The sequence below is a fragment of the Rhinatrema bivittatum genome, chromosome 9 (genome assembly GCF_901001135.1).
Source record: "Rhinatrema bivittatum chromosome 9, aRhiBiv1.1, whole genome shotgun sequence".
NCBI classification, from domain to species: Eukaryota; Metazoa; Chordata; class Amphibia; order Gymnophiona; family Rhinatrematidae; genus Rhinatrema; species Rhinatrema bivittatum.
Genome location: NC_042623.1, coordinates 183,933,519 through 183,956,105, shown reverse-complemented (window position 1 = coordinate 183,956,105; position 22,587 = coordinate 183,933,519). Strand labels below are relative to the sequence as shown.

The window sequence follows — 22,587 nt, the reverse complement described above, 5'->3', positions numbered from 1 at the left end:
TTGCAGCTAATAAAAGTGCTAAAACTTGAAACAACAGCTACTCCTGTACGTTTTCCAGAGGTGCCCCACCACTCAGCCTCCAACTTGCTCAGAATACTGTAGCTCAGATGCAAAAGTACTCACTTTGTGGAGGTTCACCATCCATTCATTGCTATTGAAAATATGTTAACTATAGAGCTGGAAATCAAAGTGGATCAATGATCAGTTATTAAGGAACCACTCAGAGAACAATATTCAAAAGAGTTCACTTTCATCCGTATATGGACTCATGTATCTACGCGACACACAGTTTTCCATATTTAACCATATATTTTCTTATGAACCGCACTTCCAACCCCATAGGGGTGACAAACTTCATGGTCACATCAGCCAAGTTGTTGGCATTTGGATGCTATCACCAGCATTTTCAGTGTCCAGATTAGGTTAGAATCTCCAGGATTTTCTGCCCTGGCATTCTTTCAGAATCTCTGAAACACCCAAGTTTCCAGCAAAAAAACCTGATTAAATCCAGAATAACCCTGACATGTCTAATCACATACAAAGCACCACCATCTTTTTAAGCATTCGGCGATGTCACTCCCTCCTGATAACTTTTTTCTCTGCATATGAGCACGATGTCAAGTGAAGTGGATTCATTTATCTCTGTTCGCCAGATGCAGGAATTACCGAAACACTGGCTGGTGTCGGGATTTATCTATTGGCGTTGTTAACTACACACACACACTGACTTTTTGTTTGCTTTCTTTTAATTGCATTGAATACAGATTTAAAAAACTGATGTCTGCAATTATTTTGAACAGTAAGGTGAATAGTTGAGAGGTCTGAGTTGTTTATATAAGACCTTCAACGGTTTCATTATAACTTTTATTTAAAATATTTACCACCTATTTGCTGACACTCATTTTTCCATTTTAAGGTAGGCTGTGCCTATTGGTAACACTGTTATCACCATTTTATTTATTTTTTATTTAAAAGTGTTTGTATACCGTCTTTACAAACAGTGTTTAATCAAAACGGTTTACATAACTAAATAAAAAACAAATGTAAATAAAGATTTAAATTTAAAAGAACATAAAGATTATCAAATTATAAAAGCTCAAAATTACAAAAATATATAATAAAAATAAAATCTAAAACAATGAATAGTTTACATAATAAAAAAAATAAATCAATATTTCCTTTTATTAGGATAACTTTGGGATCGCATATTTGGATCTTTTGTTGTTCTTTGATTGTCACAGACTGTTGCACTGGAGGTGGACCCTTGGCCTGGCGCAGGATTGGTCCGGCCCTCTGAGGGATCTCAGAGGGCGCCTGCTGCCAGGAGGCAGAGCACACAAGGAGACAGAGGCTGACAGGAACTTCACCAATAACGGTCCGGGGGCTCCGCGGGTTGAGCCCTTGGATTCCTGGACTGCCTGGGCTTAGGTGGGCCTCTGGGGGTCTCCCGGAGAGATGACGGAGAGGTGTGCCCACCAAGAGAAGAGGTGCGCGGCTGTCAGTAAACAGGCGAGCTAGACCGGAACCAAGAATACCAGAGACCACTGGAACAAGACAGGAACTGAAGGTCCTCCGGGTAGGATAGGCAGCGCCTAGTGGTCCAGCTCGAAGAAGGTCGCGGGTAGTGTCAAAGCAGGCAGGCCTGGTGATCACGGGAGGAGCGAAGAGAGTGTCCGAATGGAGCACAAGGGTCAAATCCAGGGTATCCGTCCGAGAATGGTCAGCCAAAGCGAGGGTCAGTTCCAGGTATCAGTTTGAGCATAGTCAAAGGCAAGCAGAGCTCAGCTCCAAGAATCAGTCCGAGCATGGTCAAAGGCAAGCAGACGTCAGTTCCAAGGATCAGTCCGAGCGTGGTCAAAGGCAGGCCAAGGTCAGTACTGGGTAACAGTCCGAGAAGTTACTACCTGGGTAGCAAGATGAGGAACAGGACTCAGGAACGAAGGAACAGACGCTGGAGCACAGGAAGGACCATGGGAACACTGGATCAGGCACAGGAACAAGGAACGCAGGAACACTGGAACAAGCACATGAACGAGAATGGCAAACTAGCTCACACAGAGGTGATGACCCGATTGCCAAGGCGAGGGACTGAGGAGCAGGCCCTCACTTAAATATTAGAGCTAGTTGATGTCATCACTGCGCGCCGTGGAGCGGTTTCCCACCCCTGGCCTTTTAAAGGGCAGGGCGGTCCACGTGCGCGCGCCTAGGGGCAGACCCGATGCCGAGGAGGACGCCGAGCCCCATCGTGAGGAGAGCTGGGAAGTAGAAGGCCCCGAAGGGCCTGGGGACACAGCTGCACGGCGTCGCGGACGCAGGAAACTGGCTGTGGCAGCGGGAGAAGTCGGACCGGGCCCCACTGGAGCATGAGCGAGGTGAGCAGGCCTGGGCGTGGGCCTAGCGAGGCCAGGACGCGCAACACAGACTACACAAGACACTATGTTTTCTGTAGTACTACAGAATATGCAAGGCATAAACCAAGACGCAAGGAGAGGCTACCCATAAATAAAAAAAATATCTAATTTATGTAGATATACATATATAATTGGTAAGAAAGAATGAAGACAATGAAATGGGTTGACTGACTTATGTTTTCCAATGTATAGTACTGCTGGCTCTCTAACGCCATGAAGGTATGTTCAACAATTACTACCACCACTCATTTTAAAAGTGTTACCAGACATACACAGATATATACTGAAGGTAAAAACATTGTGAAGAAAGTCTGCTGCCAGCTATTTTTCAGCTCAAGGTGAATTACTAAGGCTGACACATGTCAACTTAATCAAGGTGACTTTTTTTGGCAGAATGATCAATGTGTAGCCACCTCTCCTATAGGCCAACCAATTCCAAAAAGACGCCTGGATGACAGAAAAATAATAAGGGACATTTTATTTTGACAGACCATTTATCCTCTGAGGTTAAAATATCATAAAAAAGAAGAAAGTATAAAATGTGTCTCTCTAAGGCAAGATGTAATATATGATGCTCCCATACTCATGTGCGATCCGACAGGAGGTGCTTGGCACAGCCATTCCAACCCAACAAGCCGGGCCCTAAAGGACAAACAGCCTGCCTTAGCTTCCAAGCTGCCTCTACTCATGTAAGCAGCTGGATCACAGAGCTGGATATTTCTCTCAAGGCTTCGGTGCTGCCTCTTTATTTGGGGGTTGTGAATACAATATGTACATAGTTCATTTGCTTGGTCCATGCATTTGAACCGCAACAATCAAAGCGAAAAAATTGGATCTCTGATCATAACCATGAGCCTAATCATAAGCCAGGATTCACCCATGAGTGGAAATTCTTGAGTTGTGGTCACAACATTTTGGTCCATCTCTTCTTACAAGACACATTTTCCAACTAAAGGTATAGGTTCTAAGCGTTTACAGAGGACCATCCAAAATAACTGCATTCCAAATTTCTTGTGTGTGCCTCCAAACTTTTTTTTTTATATATATATATATTACGCCTCCAAACTGTTTTTAAACAAATATACAACAATCTTAAATGCACAGGAACAAAGACCACTACAGAACACTTGTAGCTATACAAAAGACTAGCTTTAAGTATACCTCTGTTCGCAGATAGTCTACATCTGCTTAAGACTTGGCTATTTAAACATGCTTAAGACTTGGCTATTTAAACAAGCCTTCCCAGATCCCAATTGAATGATAGCTACTTTTATAAGAGACCTCACAATATAATGTAAATAATTAATCCTAACTACTCGGTTATTTTACTCTAATTCTCTCCCCAGTTATAAGATCCTTGTTGTAATGTAACTTTCTGATCTCTCTGCACTTGTTTATGTTCCATTTTTTGTTCACACCCCTTGTTAAATGTAAACCGGCATGATGTGGTTTCTAATCACGAATGCCGGTATAGAAAAACTCTAAATTAAAAAAATAAATAAATAAATACATCTGAAACCCTAATCATTTGAAAGTAAAATCAGTTAGGAGTAAATGATCAATATTTTTTATTTCACAAGTCACATGAATGGTCAACTGGAGGGAATTCCTTTTCCTGGTCTAAATGGATAGAAACAGTGAATTCCTGTATTCTGTTCTACAGCGCACACTAGAATTTGACTTTGAAGGTTGAAGCAATATCGAGCTTTTCAAAAGGAAGCTAGGGATACTCAAAAGGAAAGAGCTCTTCGGAGCAGAAACTGTCCACCTTTCACTAGCAAGCACAGTTAAATGATCCCAACAATTCTGAACATACTTAGCAGGAAAGGGTGAATGGCTACTGCCAACACATCCTTAAGGATCTAAAACTGGGATTTTGTTAAGAAAAGTATCACAGGGTGTGAGGCCTTTAGGCTATGGTATAGTTGATGCTGCCCAGCATGTGAACACAAATAGGTCCTTGCCAACAGCAGGCTGACACGCTCTGGGCTGGGACTGAGACGAGGGCTTCACCTTTACCAGCCCTTGGGTTCTGAGGCTGACAGAGCCAGTATCTGGGCTAAGGATAGGCATAGTCAGAATCTGGGTTGAGGTCAGGGCAGGCAGTAAACGGGCAGAGTCGCTATCTGGGCTGAGGTCAGGCACCAAGAGATCAGGCAGAAAGAAACAGAAGGCAGGAAAGAACAGGAGTGAGGAGCAGGAACAAAGCGAGCACTGGGATGAGGAAGAAAGGCGCATGGGATGGAACTAGGAAAGACAAGGCAAGGACTGGAAGGGCAAGGCAAGGCATGGATTAGAATAGGCAAGGACTGAATCAGATGTGTGAAGGAAATATACACAAGACAGCCCCAGAATATCTTAAGGGACCGGATCAAGAGATCTGGCCTGGTCCACCTTAAGCCTCAGGTGACAAGAAAGGCCCATGGGAAGGGGTATATCTACCCAAGCCAGGAGGGGAGAGAAGGAAGCCTAGAGAAAGAACACACTACTGAACTGTAAGTTGTGAAACTATTTTTTTTTTGGAGAAAATAGCAGAATTGTTTTTTGTTTAATTTCTTTTGGTCACTAATAAAAGAGTTTATGCAAAGGTTTCTAGCACAGTCCAGTCTGAATCTGGTCCTCTGAGCCTGCTCATGGTGCCCCAAGGTGATGCAAAGGCAGGATCTGAGCAATGAACACTGACTGGAAGCAGGGCGCCCTGTTGCTGAGGCACCGGACAGCTGAACCGCGGAGTTTAAATGCCCAGACCTGAGTGATATAATTTCACGGCGCCGAGAACAAGTTCCCACCACGGGGCCATTGAATGAAGGAAAGGGGAGAGCCTAAGGGAAGGCAGGGAGGCATGCTGATGATGGCATCCAGCCACGAAGGCGACGGTGAGGTTCAGTGAGTGAGACCGACCGCAGCACAGCTGCCACAGTCAGCCCACCGTCACAGAAAGCTTGGTGAGGAAATATTTAACCACAAACAACTTGAAAGCATTTTGATATTTTAGTTCTGATAGCAAATAAAAGTCCTCACTACTGATAAAGGCGAATAAACATATTCAAAGATCCTCCCTTTGAAAGGATCAATGAATGTTAGTGGCATCACCGGAGGATAGACAGCCGCCACTGAATCCCGCGCTGAAACGCGCCGGTCACCTGCGGGAGGAACCGGAGGCACTGAAGCTGAGTGCCGGGCGAGTTTCCTCTCCAGAGCCTGTGTTGACAGGGGGGAACTGTTTCAAGTTGCACCATCTAGAAGGGGACGGAGGAGAAGATACACCTGAAGCTGAACTGCAGCCACAGGGAATGGAGACACCGGAGCAAGCTTCTGGAGGACTCGGGACTATTGGACAAATCTCTGAGCTGGTAAGGCCTCAATCTTTTTCGTCAGAAACGATTTGGGAAGCTATTAAAGAAACCAACAGAAACATCTCTCTACAAATCCTACAAATTGATAAAAATGTAGAAAAATTGGAAGGCCGAGTAACCAAAATTGAAAAGGAACAAGTTGGGAATCAACAAAAATTGCAAGACTTGGAGGTTAATGTTGAAAGTGTAAAAAAATTTACACACTGAAATGCTAAAAGAGAGCCAAATTTTACAACAGAAATATGAAAATCTGGATAACCAAACTAGAGCAAGAAACCTTCGATGTATAAACTTTCCCAAGCTGCCATATAGTACGCCAAAAGAGAGCTGGAGGAGATATATGATGGAGATTTTAAAATCCCAGAAGAAACATTACCTATCACATCAAAAGCTTATCATCTACCATCGAAGAAGAGAATACAGACTGGCACAGATGATTTTCAAACCTTAGCCCCAAGGGAAACATCAGTATTGGACATATCTGCAGTCCTTGAACAATCAGATGAAATTATAGCAGTTCCAGCGACATTAATTGTAGTATTTTTGGTAGAATCTGATAGAGAGTGGGTTTTCAAAAAGTATTTCTCCCATAGAACAAAAACTTTCATTGGTCACAAGGTTCAGATTTTCCCTGATCTCTCGAGGGCAACCCAGAATCGTCGTCAACAATTTATTTTGAAACCTCACGTTTTGCAGCTGGGTTGTTGATTCCTACTAAAATTTCCGTGCAAGTGCTTAATCAAGCACCAAGGCAATTCATTCCTATTTTTTCAACCATCACAACTAATCTCGTTTATATCAAGCAGGAAGAATGTTCCTCTTTCTCCTCCCTAATGACTAAATGTTAACTTCAATAGCTGTAACTTTGTCTATCATAAAGTAAATTGTATCCCAATATACCATGAAAATTGAAAAAAAAAATGCCTTTAATGTTGAGTTAATTTTGGACCCTTCTAGTGGGCTTGAGATTTATTTATTTACTTATTTACTTCAATTTCTATACTGAATTTGGTGTATACCTTCACACCAGTTTACAGTGTTTCTTAAATAAAATAAAGCATAAAATACGTTTCAAAATAAAACATAATACACAATAACATTTAAACCAATCATAAAGGAACTATCTATCATATAAATACTTAAAATAAAATACATAACGAAAACTAAAATACTAAATATAAAAGTAAGAGGCTTTAACATAAAATAATAACAACAGAGAAAATTACTAACTGACCTCTACTTGAAATGCTTGTACATACATCCATGTTTTTAGTGCTTTCTGAAACTCTTTTAAATCTCTCTGGAGCCTTAATTCAGTGGGTAATGAGTTCCAGCTAATGAAACAGCCCTGTCCCTGACAGAAGTAAGTTTGGCAGTAGCGATAGAAAGAATCGTAAGGAGTCCTTTATGAGATGTGCTTAGATGCTTGTGGAATGGTTTTATTATTCATTATAGAAATGTGTTGGTGATTAAGAATTTTTGATATCCTAGAGGAGAACTATATTATTATCATATTTGTTTGATATTGTGTTACTAAGAGCAACTTAGCATGTATTTCTGTTCAAGTTTATAATACTTGAAATTATTGTAAAAATTTGATAAAAAAAAATGTAATGTGTTCAACCAAAACTCTTCTGCAGGAAGCGCTATGGCTCTTTCACCCAAAGCACTAAATTCAATCAGGAGGAAATATAGTTGCATGGTTCGTTTATTTATTTATTTATTTATTTATTTAAGGGTTTTTATATACCGCAGTACGTAAAGAAATACATCACCGCGGTTTACATTTAACAATAACTTAGCAACAGGCTTTACATTGACATTATTAATAGGTATTATGCTCGACTCTTCCTGAGCCATCTTCACCCCTAATTCCTCCAACACCTGAGGAATGAGGGGGGTCGAAGCTCTTCCTTCTTAAACAGACGGACCACCCGAAGCTCATCCCTCTCTATCCTGAGCCCCTCATCAAGCTCTGGATCATCCTTGCTTACATCAGGATCCGAGGCCTGACCCCCATCCGGGCCTGCCCCCCTGCAGAGACATCGGATCCTCCTGCATCTCATCCAAGTCATCCAGGTCCCTGGGGTGAAACCTCTGCACCGGCGCCACGCAACCCGTGTCGCTTAAGTACATGCCCAGAACTGCCCGCCGAAACCATCCTAGGTCTTTTGTGCGGCACTGGGCATCTCTCCCTGTATCTCCTCTCACCAGCACTCTTCCTAGCCAGGAGAGCCTGGTGCATCAGAAGGACAAATTCAGGGTGAAACCCTTCCGCAACTTCAACCCCCTGCTCCAAGAGACTGGCCTCCGAATCTGCCCCCTCCTCCTGACCTTCCTCAGGCCCCTGCCCCGCAGGAGAGAGTGAAGGAGGGAAATCACCGTATTTCCGGCCGGCCGAGGTCCCCTGGCTGCGATCCCCCGCGAGTGCAGAAGCAACGCAGACTCCCCCCCCCCCCCCCCCCCCTTTTGGCGACCACCGCAGCTCCTGCGGATCGGGAGACCCTCCTGGCCTTTGACCCCTTCGCGGAAGATCCCTCCCTCCCCGAGGCACAACCTGTGCAGAGGAAGCGGGTATTCAATCGGGCCAACCAGAGCTAGGCCCCTGCAAGCCTCCATGAGCGGTTTTATCCACCATGCGGCCCGAGCTCGCCGCCACCGCAAGGAAGGCCGCACCACGTGACTGCCCTGCCAAGCCCCGCGAAACGCGCGATCACACCGACCCAAGCAACGTGCAGGAAACAACGGCGGCAGCCCGAGAGCCACGGGACAAACGTGGCAAACACAAGAGATTTCCCTGCTGGGGAAAACTAAAGAACACTTGGCAGCCCTCGCTCTCATCCTCTTGCTAAACCTGGCAGCTCCCGCTGATCGACTGCCCTGGCACTGCACCTCAGGCTGATTCTCTCAAGGAGAATCAAGTTTCTTTTAAACTAAAACAAACAATACAAAAGAACAAAAAGAAGGGAGTCCCCTGGCTATCAAGGTCCCCACAGGTAACGGGCCACAACAGCCAGGGGTATCCAACACCCGGTCGCCCGGCTCAACCCGAGGGATGGCCCACAAAGGAACCTGGCACCTCGGGGAGCTGATCCAAACTTTTCAAATCTCCAAGTTTCAGTCAGAACTACAGGTTTGCACCTCCAACATCTACTGGAGACAGAGAAATACTGAGGGACTGCAGGTAGCACTCTCGCATATGTGGCAGTGCCCAAAGTTTTGTTCCCTGTCTTCATCTGCTGGTGGGGATGGAAAACCCACTGGTCTGGACGGATCTGAGTAAGTTCAGGAAAAATAGCTGCATGGTTATTTCATGTTTTTGTACAGGCTTTTGCTTCCCTGGTCTTTTCAGGGACCAGACTTCCCTTCCAGAGGTTTTGGAAAAATAAAACTCCTGTGCAAACCTCTCCCCCTTTTCCCCAAAGCCAGCCCCCAGCTTCCTCTTCTCCCCTGATCCTTACATAGCTGGGAGGTGTGCATCCCTGCAAGCTCCTTTACAGCAGGCTCCAAGCTTTTCAGCTTCTATCCAGTCTCCCATGTACACGCCAGAGAGTCTGCCTGCATCAATTTTACTTAGCTTGGCTTCAAAGTAAATATGAAATTAGATTGTTGTTTTGGTTTGGTTTTTTTTTTTAACCAACCCTGGATTCTATTCTGTTATCTATGGAAGTAAATACCCAATTAAAATAAAAACTGATTCATTATCATAGCTCAGGAAAACAGTTGCCTAGTCATAAAGCTAACCATGTCATCTTAAAATATAAAGAGGCTTTGGCAGCTCCGGGTTACACTACCTTTGTCTCAGAAGCAAGCGGAAGTGTCTCTCGGCCTAACAGCCAGCAGGCAAATGCTTTTCTGCTTAGGTCTCATCTTCTTGCTCTTCTCTGTGTCACTGGCAGGCTGGCAACTGCAGCGGCCAGAACCTACTCTTCTGGACTTAAAAGTGTACACTGCGTTTCAGTCTCCACCCAGCCTAGGTATCCGTTTCCCAGGGCGGACACACAGATTTGCTTTCGGCCAGCATGCTGTCCTCCCAGCAGTCCCTCCTCAATCATTTCCATAATGCTGCTTGGCGTTACCAGCACTAACACCTTCTAAGCTTGTAAACATTTAACTGGAACAATGGTCAGAAGGCCCCAGCGTGTAAGCCAGGGGTGCTCAAACTGGTCCTACGCCCCTCCATCCAGTCAGTTGGGTTTTCAGGCTATCCCTAATGAATATGCATGAGACTTGTTTGCATGCACTACCTCCTGTGTATGCAAATATTTCTCATGCATATTCATTAGGGGTATCCTGAAAACCCGCCTGGCTGCGGGGGCCCGTAGGACCGGTTTGAGCGCCCCCTGATCTAAGCCAACAGACAACCTTCCCCTTCATCCCTCCCCCATGTGGCTTCTCACTAACAGGCAGTGATGCACAGAGCCTCAGACTGGGCCACAGAAGATATTTAAGCTGCCTGTGTCTATTCAACAGTGCAATATTCACAACACTTAGTAATGAAGAAATTATAAAAATAATCATTAGCTGGTCCAGGTTTTCAGGCCAGTTTCCTACAGGCAAATCACGTGTCTCTCTCTCTGTCCGTTATCTCCTCTAAAGAACCTTTGAATCGTTCATCCATCTTCATTCAGACAGTACGACTCCTTGATCACACATTTGTGTGGCCTCAAGACTTGGAATCCCTGTTTGCCAGAGTTCAGATTTCAGGAGGGCCACAATACACTGGGATGAAATTGAGCATTTTGAAAGCTGCCATGCCATTGGTTAGAGGTCAATCATATGCAAAATTCTGCCCCACAGAAGGGAGAGAGACATCAGGAAATGCTCATGTATCATCTCCGTGTAAACTTACGGCTGTTGGCCCAGTTCATCAGCACAACTGAAAACACAACCACTATAGTTTTAAAACTGTAAAAAGTAAGATTTCTGGGGAGGTGAGAGGGCTGGTGCTAAAAAGTCTGTAACGCCCTAGGCTTTTATGTTGCATGTGATCCTGAAGGCCTAATGTCTACCTGGCAACAGAATAAGAGGCTCAAACAAAACACGTTTCGTAGCTTCCACACTAGAGCAGAGGATATTTCCTTCCACTCCCTTGATGGCCACAAGCAGGTTATCCATAACGAATCTTTAGATTATTCATACACATTTGCTCTAAGAATCAGGTGAATTTGTATGTTTTAGTTAGCCTGAAGATCAGACCTGGATGCAGCCCCTAAAGGAGGTCTCCTGGAAGGAGCTTCCTGAACTGAGGGTTGAGAGGTCAGTGCTGCCGCACACACTACCAGCGAGGCAATCCTAGGATCTGCAGAAGGCAGCATCACAGCGATCCTACATGGCTGCCCTTGGATCCCATCGTCAAAGGATTTGTCTATGAATAGAGCTCCCTATTATCCTACTTTTTTAGGATGCCCTGAATGTCGCACCGTGTATTCTGTACGATGTTTCACGCCTCAGGGATGCAATTTAAGCTGCAGTGCTACTACGAACAAGTTCCTGGGCAGTGCGTCTACACAGATAAAGAAGATCACTTTGGAATGTACTGGATATATCTTCGTCTGTCATAACGCATGCATAATCTAGCAGGAAGGTGCCTGGAGGGAAGACCTGCTGAGGTCCCCTTCTGACCTGTCTTTCTAAGAGTCTCTATTTTATCTAGAAATAGGGGCAACAGAAAGTGGCAGTGTAATATCAGAGGGGTAACAGTGCAGGCCCACACTGAGAAACTGGCTCCATAGTCACAAGGTAAGAACTTCAACACAAAATACATAGATTTGCACAAACAATATAACAGAGCCATTACATTACACATTAAATCTGTCACACCCAGACTTACAGGCTATAGGTGCAGGATCTAAAGAAACAGCAAAGGGAAAGCTAAGTGCAGACAGCTTCAAGTTTAATCTCTGCCTGTGCCTTTCCAAAGGACCAGCAGTCTGCTACTTTCAGGTGTGGTCATTTAAAACAAGAGTAAATAGATTTTAAAATGCTATTAATCAATTGCATTTTTATTGCCTGCTAACATCACAAAAGCTATCAGCCAGAGTTTCCCCCCAACAGGTGACTGAAAACTCTGACGCCACTGGACACCACCACCCTTTGCCATGAAAAGCTGTTAAATCGTTGTGTAAGAAAACGCTTACCATGATTCTCAATAATTACGATGCGCTCACACACTAAAAGTAAGCTCGGAAATAAAAGGCGAGACTGACCTTCCATTGCTCCCTGGGGAGCAGTTTCACCACCACTATATCACCATTTAGAGCTCTGTTCCTTGCAACGACTCCATCGATAAAAATATCTCGGCTCCCATCCTGCAGAGAAGAGAAAAAAATACTTAACAGTCAGAAACAGAAACATGGTAGATGACAGCAGAAAAAGAAACCGCCCCCATCCAGTCTGCCCAGGGATTCCTGTCCACACGGTAAGAAGATCTCCCAGCTGCCAGATACAAAGTGCGTCCTCCTCCAAGATATCGCTCCTTATCCAGGACGGTCGGTTTCGTCTTCCTCATTTGTACTCCACCATCTTGGGTGGACCAAGTGAAAGATCCCCACTTAGTTCTAAACAGCAGCAATACAGACACGGGCGCTGCTGAAACATCCAGCATCCTGGATCCGCCTTCACAGCCTGCCAGGACTTCGAGTTATTACTGGACATGGAGGCAAACCAGACAGACCCAGCTGCTAGCTGATTTTACCATTGCAACCTGCCAAACAAACCCGCCAGGACTTCTAACATTTTATATCCACCATTCTGCCACTCATGGTTGAATCAGATAAGGACAGTGCTACTTACACATGCCAAGGTCGTGCTTTCTGCACTTCTTTGTTTTTAAAGATCCTTTCAGGCCGATGCAAGACGAATCGCAGGAGAGCAGGCTCTCTCCCGACTCACGCCCAGCCACCTCTCCTGGGCACACGATTCTTTAAGTAAGGGGATCGTGCTAATAAGGAGGCACTAGGGACAACAGCGCATCCCTAGCGCCTCCTTATTAGTGGTAGAGGTGGCTGTCAGCAGGTCCGACAACAGACGCTCTATTTTACCAGCATCTGTTTATGAACCCGCTAACAGCCATGGGTTAGGAAAACGGACACCGGTAAAACTGAACATCTGTTTTTCTGCCCTGCTGACCGGGGGGGCCAATTTTTTTAATTTTTGGTTCCTCCGACTTTATATCACAAGGCTATTAAGTCGGAGGGTGTACAGAAAAGCAGCATTTTCTGCTTTTCTGTACACTTTTCTGGGTTGCTCAGAAGTTAACGCCTGCCCTTGGGCAGGCGTTAATTTCTGAGAGTAAAATGTGCGGCTTGGCTGCACATTTTACTTTTAGTATCCCGGGTGACTAATGAATAGCCTCATCAACATGCATACTGTAAGGGGTAATAGCGCGTCGAAAACGCGCGGCCAGGCACACTGTACTGTATGGGCCTGTTTGTGCTTATCCCATGCCCTCTAAAAATCCCATTACTGTTTTAGCCTCCACCACACCTCCTGGGACAGCGTTCATGCATCCTCCACCTTTTCCATGAAAAAAAGACTTCCTGATCTTGCTCCTTAACCTGCACTCTCAGAACTTCCTTTCCCTTGAAATAGATTTGAACGTCTACATCATGTCTCCTCTGTCTCACCGCTCCTCTAAGACATCCATGATTAGATCTCTAAATCTTATCTCACCACTTTGGCAGCTCCTTCTCCGGACCACCTCAATTCTATCTAAACACTTCCAAAGATAGCCAGAGCGAAGGCGGTCCAGAGAAGGGCTACCAAGGGTCTGCATGGGGCCAGCATGTTGCCTCAGCGGCAGTACTGAAACACTGCCATGTACAAGGTCCCCAGTTCGATCGCCAGGTTAACTGGGGATGCAGCCCCCTCGGGGAAAGTCACGGTCATTACTTAAAGGTGATACCTGGTGGCCAGATGCAGGGCCCATGACTGCAGGGCTCCAGAAGGTGCCCTCTCACCTTGTTCCTGGCTGGGGAGCTGTCAGTGAAATGTCAGTGCCAAAGTAGCCTGGGAGGGGATATAAAATGGGGTAAAAAATCCTCAGTTGCAAATAAAAACCCCTAGTGCCAGGGAGATGGAAGCCCAAAGGAGCCGGAAGAAACTGCCAGATTAAAAAAAAACAACCAAAAAAATAAAGATAAATTAATAAAATAATAAATAGATGCCCAAAGGACAAAATACAAATGTTGCTTCTAATTCTGCCCCCCCCCCCCCCCCCCCAAAAAAGCCACCATTGAAATTTGTCTATTAAGAAGAGCATCAGGCTTCACTTTTTGGACTTTACAAGATAGGCTTCAAATATAGTGTGCGCACACACCAAGGAAGGAAAAGAGGACGGCAATTTCAGAGTAAGCGACTATGGGGTTTTTTTCATCTCCATTTCCACCAGCTTCTCTTCTCTGCTTTTCCCTTTGGCTCCCCTTGCTGGTGTTCACAGAAAAGCTGTCCAGTCATTGCTCTGGATGGAGTTGCATGTCTGCAAGGTTCCTTCCTCATCATGAAGCTCGATAGGACTTGTCATCAACCAAGTCAGTTAAGTGGCAGGATTAAGAGTAACACTGTCATCGTCTGTAAACTTGTCCATGTACAGTTTGGACTATGCTCGGCTTCCTTTATTTAAAAATGTTGCAAAATGTGCAGACCCCTTTCTAATGAGCTGAATGTGGTGGCCAAAATGTCTGACGGAAAAGTACCAACAGCTGAACTGCTAGGACCTGCACGTGTACCCAGAAATATTATGGATATTACTCAAAAATGACTTTTTCCCACACTATACCCATGATCTGTGTTGACGAAAGCCCTTTATCTGAAGCCAACAGAGACTCAGAACACTGCAGACGTTAATCCTGAGAAGGAGAGGACACAGTGTCAGTTTCTTGGCCTGTTTAACAAGCAGCAGCTGTACTGGTACATCTACGCTAGAAGGTCCACCTTTCGATCAAGTATGATGTAAATGATTCTAAGACCGAGCAAAAAGAACAGGGAAAACTCTCACACCCTCTTAAACTAGTATAAATCAACCAAGATGGTTCACTTTGCCAAACTGATTTTGCATAATTTATTGGAAGGTAAAAAGAGGTAATAGAGCAGGGAAAGAATGCACCAAGCATTGCTCAGAAGGCACCACTGATCTACTCTGTGCTCCTCTGGCCAATGCGCACACCATGCAGCCAATTTCTAACTGGGAATTTCAGGATCTCAACTTGTAACCCTCACACTCCAAATCAAAGACGCTACAGCTGAAGCAAGGGAGTCATTCACTTAGTTATATATAACAGGAGGGTCATATTTGTTTTGGTCAAGTCACCTCCTCTAATATCCTGCTCCTGTCATACTAACTACCAAGCATTCTGAGCCCAGGGTATGACGACAAGAAAAACAATTAATGCTGGCAGCTGGAATGAGAGCCTCAGCTCTGTCCTCCCCCACCTTCCAGAAACATGACGGGCCAAGCAAGACAGAAGCAAGATGAAAAGACAAGAAGGGATGAATTGGAAGTAAAGACTGCAGCTTTAATAGCAAAAAACATAACGATTAACCTGTACCCGAGCTATGGTAATAGATACCCGGACCATACCCCAAAATTTGCCACCTGCTGTAGACCAAGCAAGGCAGAGATCTTTCCACCTGGCCCCCTGCCTTGTTTCCAAGCAAGGCATAACCATGCCCCGCCATTTTGCCGTAAAGGCATTCTCTTGCCAGCCAACAGCTGACTCGGTACCTGGTGAAACACCAGCAGCACCTACCAAAGCTTGCCACCAGCTCAGGTACCTGCCATAGGCATGAGGCAGGGATTTCCTTGCCTCATGCCCCCCAAGCACTCATCTGCACCCAGTACCTGCAACCCAAAATAGGTCCTCCAGAGCCAATACCTGACAGGTGTATTTTGTTGTGTGATGCAAAGGCATGTATAGGCCCATCAGCCCATCTGTGCATAGTATAATGTCCACCCAACCTTTGAGTCCACTCACCAACCTGGCAGATCACCTTCTTGCAACCTCTCCTCCACAGCATCAGATCACCCCATATTAGGCACAGGATGTCTGAAAAAACAGGTATGCGAGAACCAGGAGGCTAATTTAGCAAGGTTGGCCTTGATCTGCTTAATTGTTTGCAGGAAAGGATGCCCAAGTCATTGCCCCTGAGATATATTATTTATTTATTTAGAGATTTTTTTTATATACCGCGGCACGTTCAGAACATCACCTCGGTTTACAATGAACCATAAATCAGCAACAAGCTTTACAATAAAAGTACTTATAGAGACATATATATTATTAAGGAAGGAGCAGATGAATCTATCAGGAAATGCAGAAGGGGTAAAAGCTACACCTAATGCATAGTGTGCTTACCCAACCAGACTATGCAAACACCCAAAGGGGCCAAACATAAATGAGGTACAGGACAGCTGTGAGCCCTCCTGGCTGCCCAGTAGACAAAGGAATGCCCAATGATCCATACAGTTCAGTGAAACTATGGCAAATCTGTAACGATATTTTAAGCATCATAAGCGATGGTGCTTGCCCACAACAACCTAATGTACGCATTGATTGCCGAGGACCTCCACCATCCTATTTGCTGTATTACATCCATACGTAATCCTGCCAATGCTGCGCTAGTTGTGGCTCTGATCCTAAAAGAGTGAGACGTGAATTTACTGGGATAGAGACCCAAATTATCCACCATCAGTCAAAGAATGGCGGAGAACTGGTATCAGATGAATGAAACCCCATCGGCACGAATTGGCAGACGCATCCCACCAGAGGGCTGAATGGTCTCCATGTTGTTAACTGGGTAGGTGAACTGGGAATCGATGTGTTTCAAGGACAGCATGCCCCCCGCCCCTCCCCGTCTGATCAGTTTTTGATCTGTGTATCTGTATACTGATTACATAACCTATATATATCACATACTGCAGCAGGATGCCACTGCAATCTACGTCGTTCTTAGCTGAGGCCACTAGTTCGCTTACTCATAAAGCGCCAAAAAAGGCCAACTTGAAAGCCAGGCAGTGTAGGCTAGTTTCAAACACAAAAGCAAATATGGCAAGTCATGGGTGATCGGAAGGCGAGAGGCATTTATTGGTCTGTCATTTCTGGCCCAGCCTGCCAACATTTTCTTCATGAGGAATGACTTAGTGGGGTCCCCCCAGCCGCGTGCTTTTATAAAGAAAGCCAATCCAGCTAAGTGTTCAAACACGGAGCCCTTGGAGACGCCCATGTCCTTAGCCAAGGAAAAGTATTTGACAATTAAGTCATCGGTTAAAGGGCTGGCAACCCAGCCGAGCTGTGACAAAGATCCCTATATTTGCTCATAGCTCCTGCATATGCAGACTATGTAGCAAAAGCTAGGGATCCTTTTAGGAGGCCTCTGGTATCCAGGATTGGGGTTCCTGTCTCGTCCACCGTGGGTACCTGTTTGTAAAATAATTCCCACTTAGCATGAAATAAAGCATCTGCCACCCCGTTACTGACCCCTCGGAATGAGGCATGATCAACTGTGGTACTGATCCATAAGCTGAGGAGGACCACCTCCCTCAGAAATTCAGCTATCACAGGCACCTAAGCATATTATTATTATTTAGTACATGTACCACAGCCTGACTGTCATACCAAAATACTATCTGCTTATTCTGCAACTTGCCCTTCCAAAAAACCACAGCTACCAATATGGGGAACAAGAGCCCTCTGGGGACAGGGAAATACATTCAGTACCTGAATGTAATCTGCTTAGAAATGTTTGAAAGACAGAATATAAATAAAACTTGATTGGACTGATTAGGTCAACCCTGCCTCAGCCCAGGTGTCTGGCCAATGGGTGGCAGACTATGTGCCCTGGCAGTAAACTCCGAACAACCACATTCCAGAGGCATCAGAGTGTATGTCCAGGTCCCGGCTGGATAATGGGAGCTCTTGCCATACTGATACACTATTGAAATCATCCAGGACTCCCATATGGTGATGTCGTCTTGCATAGAACTTGATACCTTGATACAGTGATGAAACCGACTGATGCCCATAGTTGCTGTGACCAGCCTCCTCAGAAAACTCCTCTCCATAAGAATCACTCTATTTCAAGATGAAACTCAATGTACTCATTATTGATTGGAATGTGCAAAGCTTCTTGGCCCTCAGGGCTTGGTTCAGCATAGCTTGTTGCTTCAATACTTTGTCATCCAGCAATATGGACATCATCTTATCAGAGTCGAGCTTAATGCCTAAAAATCGGATATAGGTATCCATCTTTTCATGTGCCAAGGAATGCCAAAAAAGTCTGCCACCCACTGGAACTTCTAAAGAAGGCATGAACAGGAATTAGAAGCCCTCAGCCCAACGAATAAAAAGTCATCCAAGTAGCATAAGATGGAGTCCAGACCGGATCACTGAGAAGTCACCCAATGCAAGTAGGAACTGAAGAGTTCGAAGTAGGCTCAGGTCACTGAACACCCAATTGAAATACACGTCTCAAAATAAAATTGTTCCAGAAATTGAAAATCTAAAGGGAAACTATCCGGGTGCACCGGTAGCAATCTGAATGCAGACTCGGTATCAGTCTTAGCCATTAACGACCCTGTCCACATTTCCTCAGCATGAGTATGGCATTATTAAAGGATGTGTATTGGACTGTGCATTCTTCCAGAGGTAGATGATCATTTATGGATGCTCCTTGGGGGTATGAAAGGTTTCAGGTAAGCCTGAATTTATTGGGCTCCTTCTTCAGGACTACAGTTGATAGCGACAAGATCATCTCGCTGAAAGGGGGAGTTGAAAACAGGCCTACTATACGTTCCAGAGCCAACTTATAGTCCAATTTCTGCTGCACTATGTTTGTATATTGGATGGTGGATGGGGCATTACCAACTGTGCCATCCCGGAAGCACTTCTGACTGGAAAACCTTGCAAAAACCTTGTGCACAGCAAAGAGCCTCTTTGCGCTTAGGGTAAAAGTTCAGCCAGGGAGACAATGCAGACATGTTTATGTAAAAGGGAGCTTTGCAGAAAACATGAGCATTATTTGGATTTGGTGGAACTCCCCCCCAGCGGGATTCCTGGTGCACTTGGTTGTCAGGTGGGATGCGAAACAAATGGAACAGACATACTTAAATTTGCTATCTTGAAAGCTAAATGAGGATCTGCTGTAATGCCAACATGTTACTAAGCACTTGAGCAGATCTGGGGGCCTGTGCTGCCAACATAAAGTACTTCTGAGAAGACTGGGTGCGAGCACCTGCATCACTTTGTTAGTCATTTGTTTCAGCCATAAACAGACATCTTCATCCCCCAGAACATGAAGCAGTTCTCTTCTCTCACATCTCGGAATCACTCATTGTAGTTTAACCACACCCAATCTACATACTCTTTGTAAAATAGCATGGAACCATTCTGAGAACAGCCATCTTGCCTGATCACACTCATCATCCTTAGGTATGCTCATGTCCATTTGACTATATTTCTGGGGACTTTTTTGTCTGCGCTGGGTGCTACATCTTCATCTTTGTCCTTCTTCCAATTGCCACCTCTTCTTCTTTCTCCATGCCCAGAGATATGTCTATGTAAGTTCGTCTCCTTATCTTCTTGCAAAGGGCTTTGGGCACACTCTCCCAGAGATGTGACAAAGTAGTGAGTGCTGGAGGTTCTCTGGACACCTGCTCTTTCTTCAATGATGGTCGTGGTGGACTATCGAGGTGTCAGAATCTGATGGAGCTGCTTAAACTGGGGCTGGCCCTGTGCTTACGCTTTGCTTTTTCCCTCTTTTGGTTGCTGGCACAGGCACCAGCTCCTCTACGGAGCTCGCTGCTACCCGCTTCACTTGTTAACTCACTCATTATTGTGCCAGCACTTAGCCCTTCTGCACTCAGACCTTGAGCACTGGTTGAGGCCCTGGTGGGTGAATTCGGCCAACTGTTGGTTCGACTTTCAGGAGATGCACGAGTAGCCTGCTCCACTGGCACTGAAAGCAGCAAAGACGGCTCCTCCATGGGGATCTGTGGCTCCTGTCACAACATGGTGGTATCTTGTGCCACGGTCTCCCGGTCACAAGTGGCAGTGTATGCAGCTGTGAAATCCAGTCAGAGTTGCTGTCCAGGAGGTTTACAGAGAGGCTAAAACCCTTTCAGTATGGGGAACCATAAGTAGCCTTGGGGTGTAAGGAGCCTTGAATCCACTCAACTCCCTGCTGGCATGCTACAGGGTTCAAAGGTCTGTCCGCCTGATAGCCTACTCATGGGGCCGGAGCCCCATATCTTCTGTGAAGGATGGACCATTTTGGCCTGTCCATGGAGTGTCCCCAATGCTGCTACTGCTCCCCTAAATTGGGCTATGTGTGAGAGTAAATTTGATGTCTATAGGGGACACCATCAATGAAAAACCCAGGCTGCTGCATATATGATAATGGGACAAGGGTGCGGTGTGGCTATGCATTTCGGGGGGGGGGGATCTCTGCTGTGTACCCAAAGTAGCCAGGGGAGTACTGCTGTGTACTCCCAGCAGCGGGACCCCCTGTGCATTCTCAGGGGATCCTGCTGCTGACAAAACGCTGTGTCACTGTGTTAGATTGTCAAGGGGAAGTTGTGCACTATTGTGTGAAACGTGTTGTTGCACCCCTTGGGGAATCTGGCTGTGTCTTCTCGGATGAGCCGCTATCCCGCAGGACTGCTGTGTCGTCCCCACCATTTTTCTATGAGCTGTGGCTGCGCTTTCCTCTGCAGTGTAAACAGTCAGGGGAGATACGCCCTGGCACCAAGTTACTTGTGGGGCTCTGGGCATCTGGCATGGGCCTGTGCATGCAGTATATAACAGGTTTATTTTGATGCCACTAATCTTCAATTTATAACAAGACAATCAAATATTCATCTGATGACCACTGGGTCTGAGCACTGCAGATTCAATAACAGCCGGTTATACGTGATTACACGGCTACATGCCAGTTTTCCCAAGTCTCATCATGAACTACCTTCACCAACAGGCCAGCGCAACTGAATGTACATACCATTCAACTACACATGGTGGGGGAGGCAGCAGCAGCAGGAGACCCAGTGGGCCACTGTGGAGCTCATCCCGCCAACTGCCAAAACTGAGGAGAGACTGTAGGCCACCAGCAGAGCCCAATGCACCAGCATCCAAAAAAAAGGGGAAGCCATGGGCTGTCACCAGCCACAGAACACCCTGCCTGTATGTGTGTATGAGAGAGGAATGAACTTGCCTGCCTATGTGTGTTTGTGTGAGAGAGGAAGGAAGCCTGCCTCTGTGTATTTATCTGTGTGCGAGAGTGAGATCAAACCTGCCTGTATGGGTTTGTAAGAGAGAGGAAGCCTACCTCTGTGTAAGAGCATGTTTGGATGGGAGCCTGCCTGGGTTTTGTGTGCATGTGTGTGTGTGTGAAGGGGATCTGGTGGGTATGTGTCTCTGTGAAGGGGATATGGTGTGTGTGTGTGGGTGAGTCTGTGTGAAGGGGATATGGTGTGTGTGTGTGTGTGTGGGTGTCTGTGTGAAGGGGATATGGTGGGGGGGATGTTTGTCTGTGTGAAGGAGATATATGGTGTGTGTGTGTCTGTGTAAAGGGGATATATGGTGTGTGTGTGTGTGTGTGTGTCTGTGTGAAGGGGATATATGGTGTGTGTTTGTGTGAAGGGGATATATGGTGGGTGTGTGTCTGTGTGAAGGGGATATGGTGGGTGTACGTGTGAGTCTGTGTGAAGGGGATATGGTGGGTGTACGTGTGAGTCTGTGTGAAGGGGATATGGTGGGGGGTGTGGGTGAGTGTGTGAAGAGGATATGGTGGGTGTATGTGTGAGTGTGTGAGTGGGATATGGTGGGTGTGTGTGTTCGTCTGTGTGAAGGGGATATGGTGGGTGGGTGTGTGTGTGTTCGTCTGTGTGAAGGGGATATGGTGGGTGTACGTGTGAGTGTGTGAAGGCGATATGGTGGGTGTACGTGTGAGTCTGTGTGAAGGCGATATGGTGGGTGTGTGTGTGTGAGTCTGTGTGAAGGGGATATGGTGGGTGTACGTGTGAGTCTGTGTGAAGGCGATATGGTGGGTGTATGTGTGAGAGTGTGTGTGTGTGTGTGTGTGTGTGTGTGTGTGTGTGTGGCAGCCTCTGGGCTCTGTCCTGGGCCCTCTTCTCTTCTCCCAATATACTAACTCTCTTGGAACACCAGTTTCTTCTCATAGCTTTCAATAGCATTTTTATGCTGATGATTCCCAGATTTACCTTTCTACACCAGAAATTTCACCAGAAATCCAGTCCTAGATTTCAGCCCACATGTCTGACACTGCTGCCTGGATGTCCTGCCGCCATCTTAAACTCACATGCCCAAGGCTGAGCTCCTTATCTCTCCCCCATCTCCCCTCTTCCATCTTTCTCTATTTCTGTCGTTAACACGGTCATCCACCTAGTGCCCCTCAGCCCTTAACCTAGAGTCATCTTCAAATCCTCCCTCTCCTGCTTTACACATATCCAAAACTCTACTATAATGTGCTGTTTCTCTGTAACATTGTTAAAATCCATCCCTTCCTATCTGAACACACTACCAGAACCCTTATCCACTCTCTCATCTCCTCCCGCTTATTGCAACCTGCTCCTCACAGGTCTCCCGGTGAGACATCTCTCTCCCCTGCAGTCTGTCCTAAATTCAGCTGCACGACTTATCTTTTGTCAAAGTTGTTGTGCTCACATAACCCCCTCTTCTTAAATCACTGAACGGGCTCCCTATCCGCTCCTGCATAGTTCAAGCTCCTCTTTCTCACCTACAAATGCCTTCACTCTGCAGCACCTCCCTGCCTCTCCTCCCTTACCTCTCTCTACACCCCTCCTCGTG

General features: G+C 45.8%; 1 protein-coding gene across 4 annotated transcripts in view; it reads right to left on the bottom strand.

Moving 5' to 3' along the window:
• The window catches only part of DIS3L2 (DIS3 like 3'-5' exoribonuclease 2), a 432,959-nt gene that overhangs the window by 336,247 nt on the left and 74,125 nt on the right, over positions 1-22,587 (bottom strand). For all 4 annotated transcript variants that reach the window (XM_029615480.1, XM_029615481.1, XM_029615482.1 and 1 more), the window contains one exon: positions 11,977-12,078. In XM_029615480.1, the coding sequence (XP_029471340.1) occupies positions 11,977-12,078 (102 nt within the window). The remainder of the gene's footprint in view (positions 1-11,976; positions 12,079-22,587) is intronic.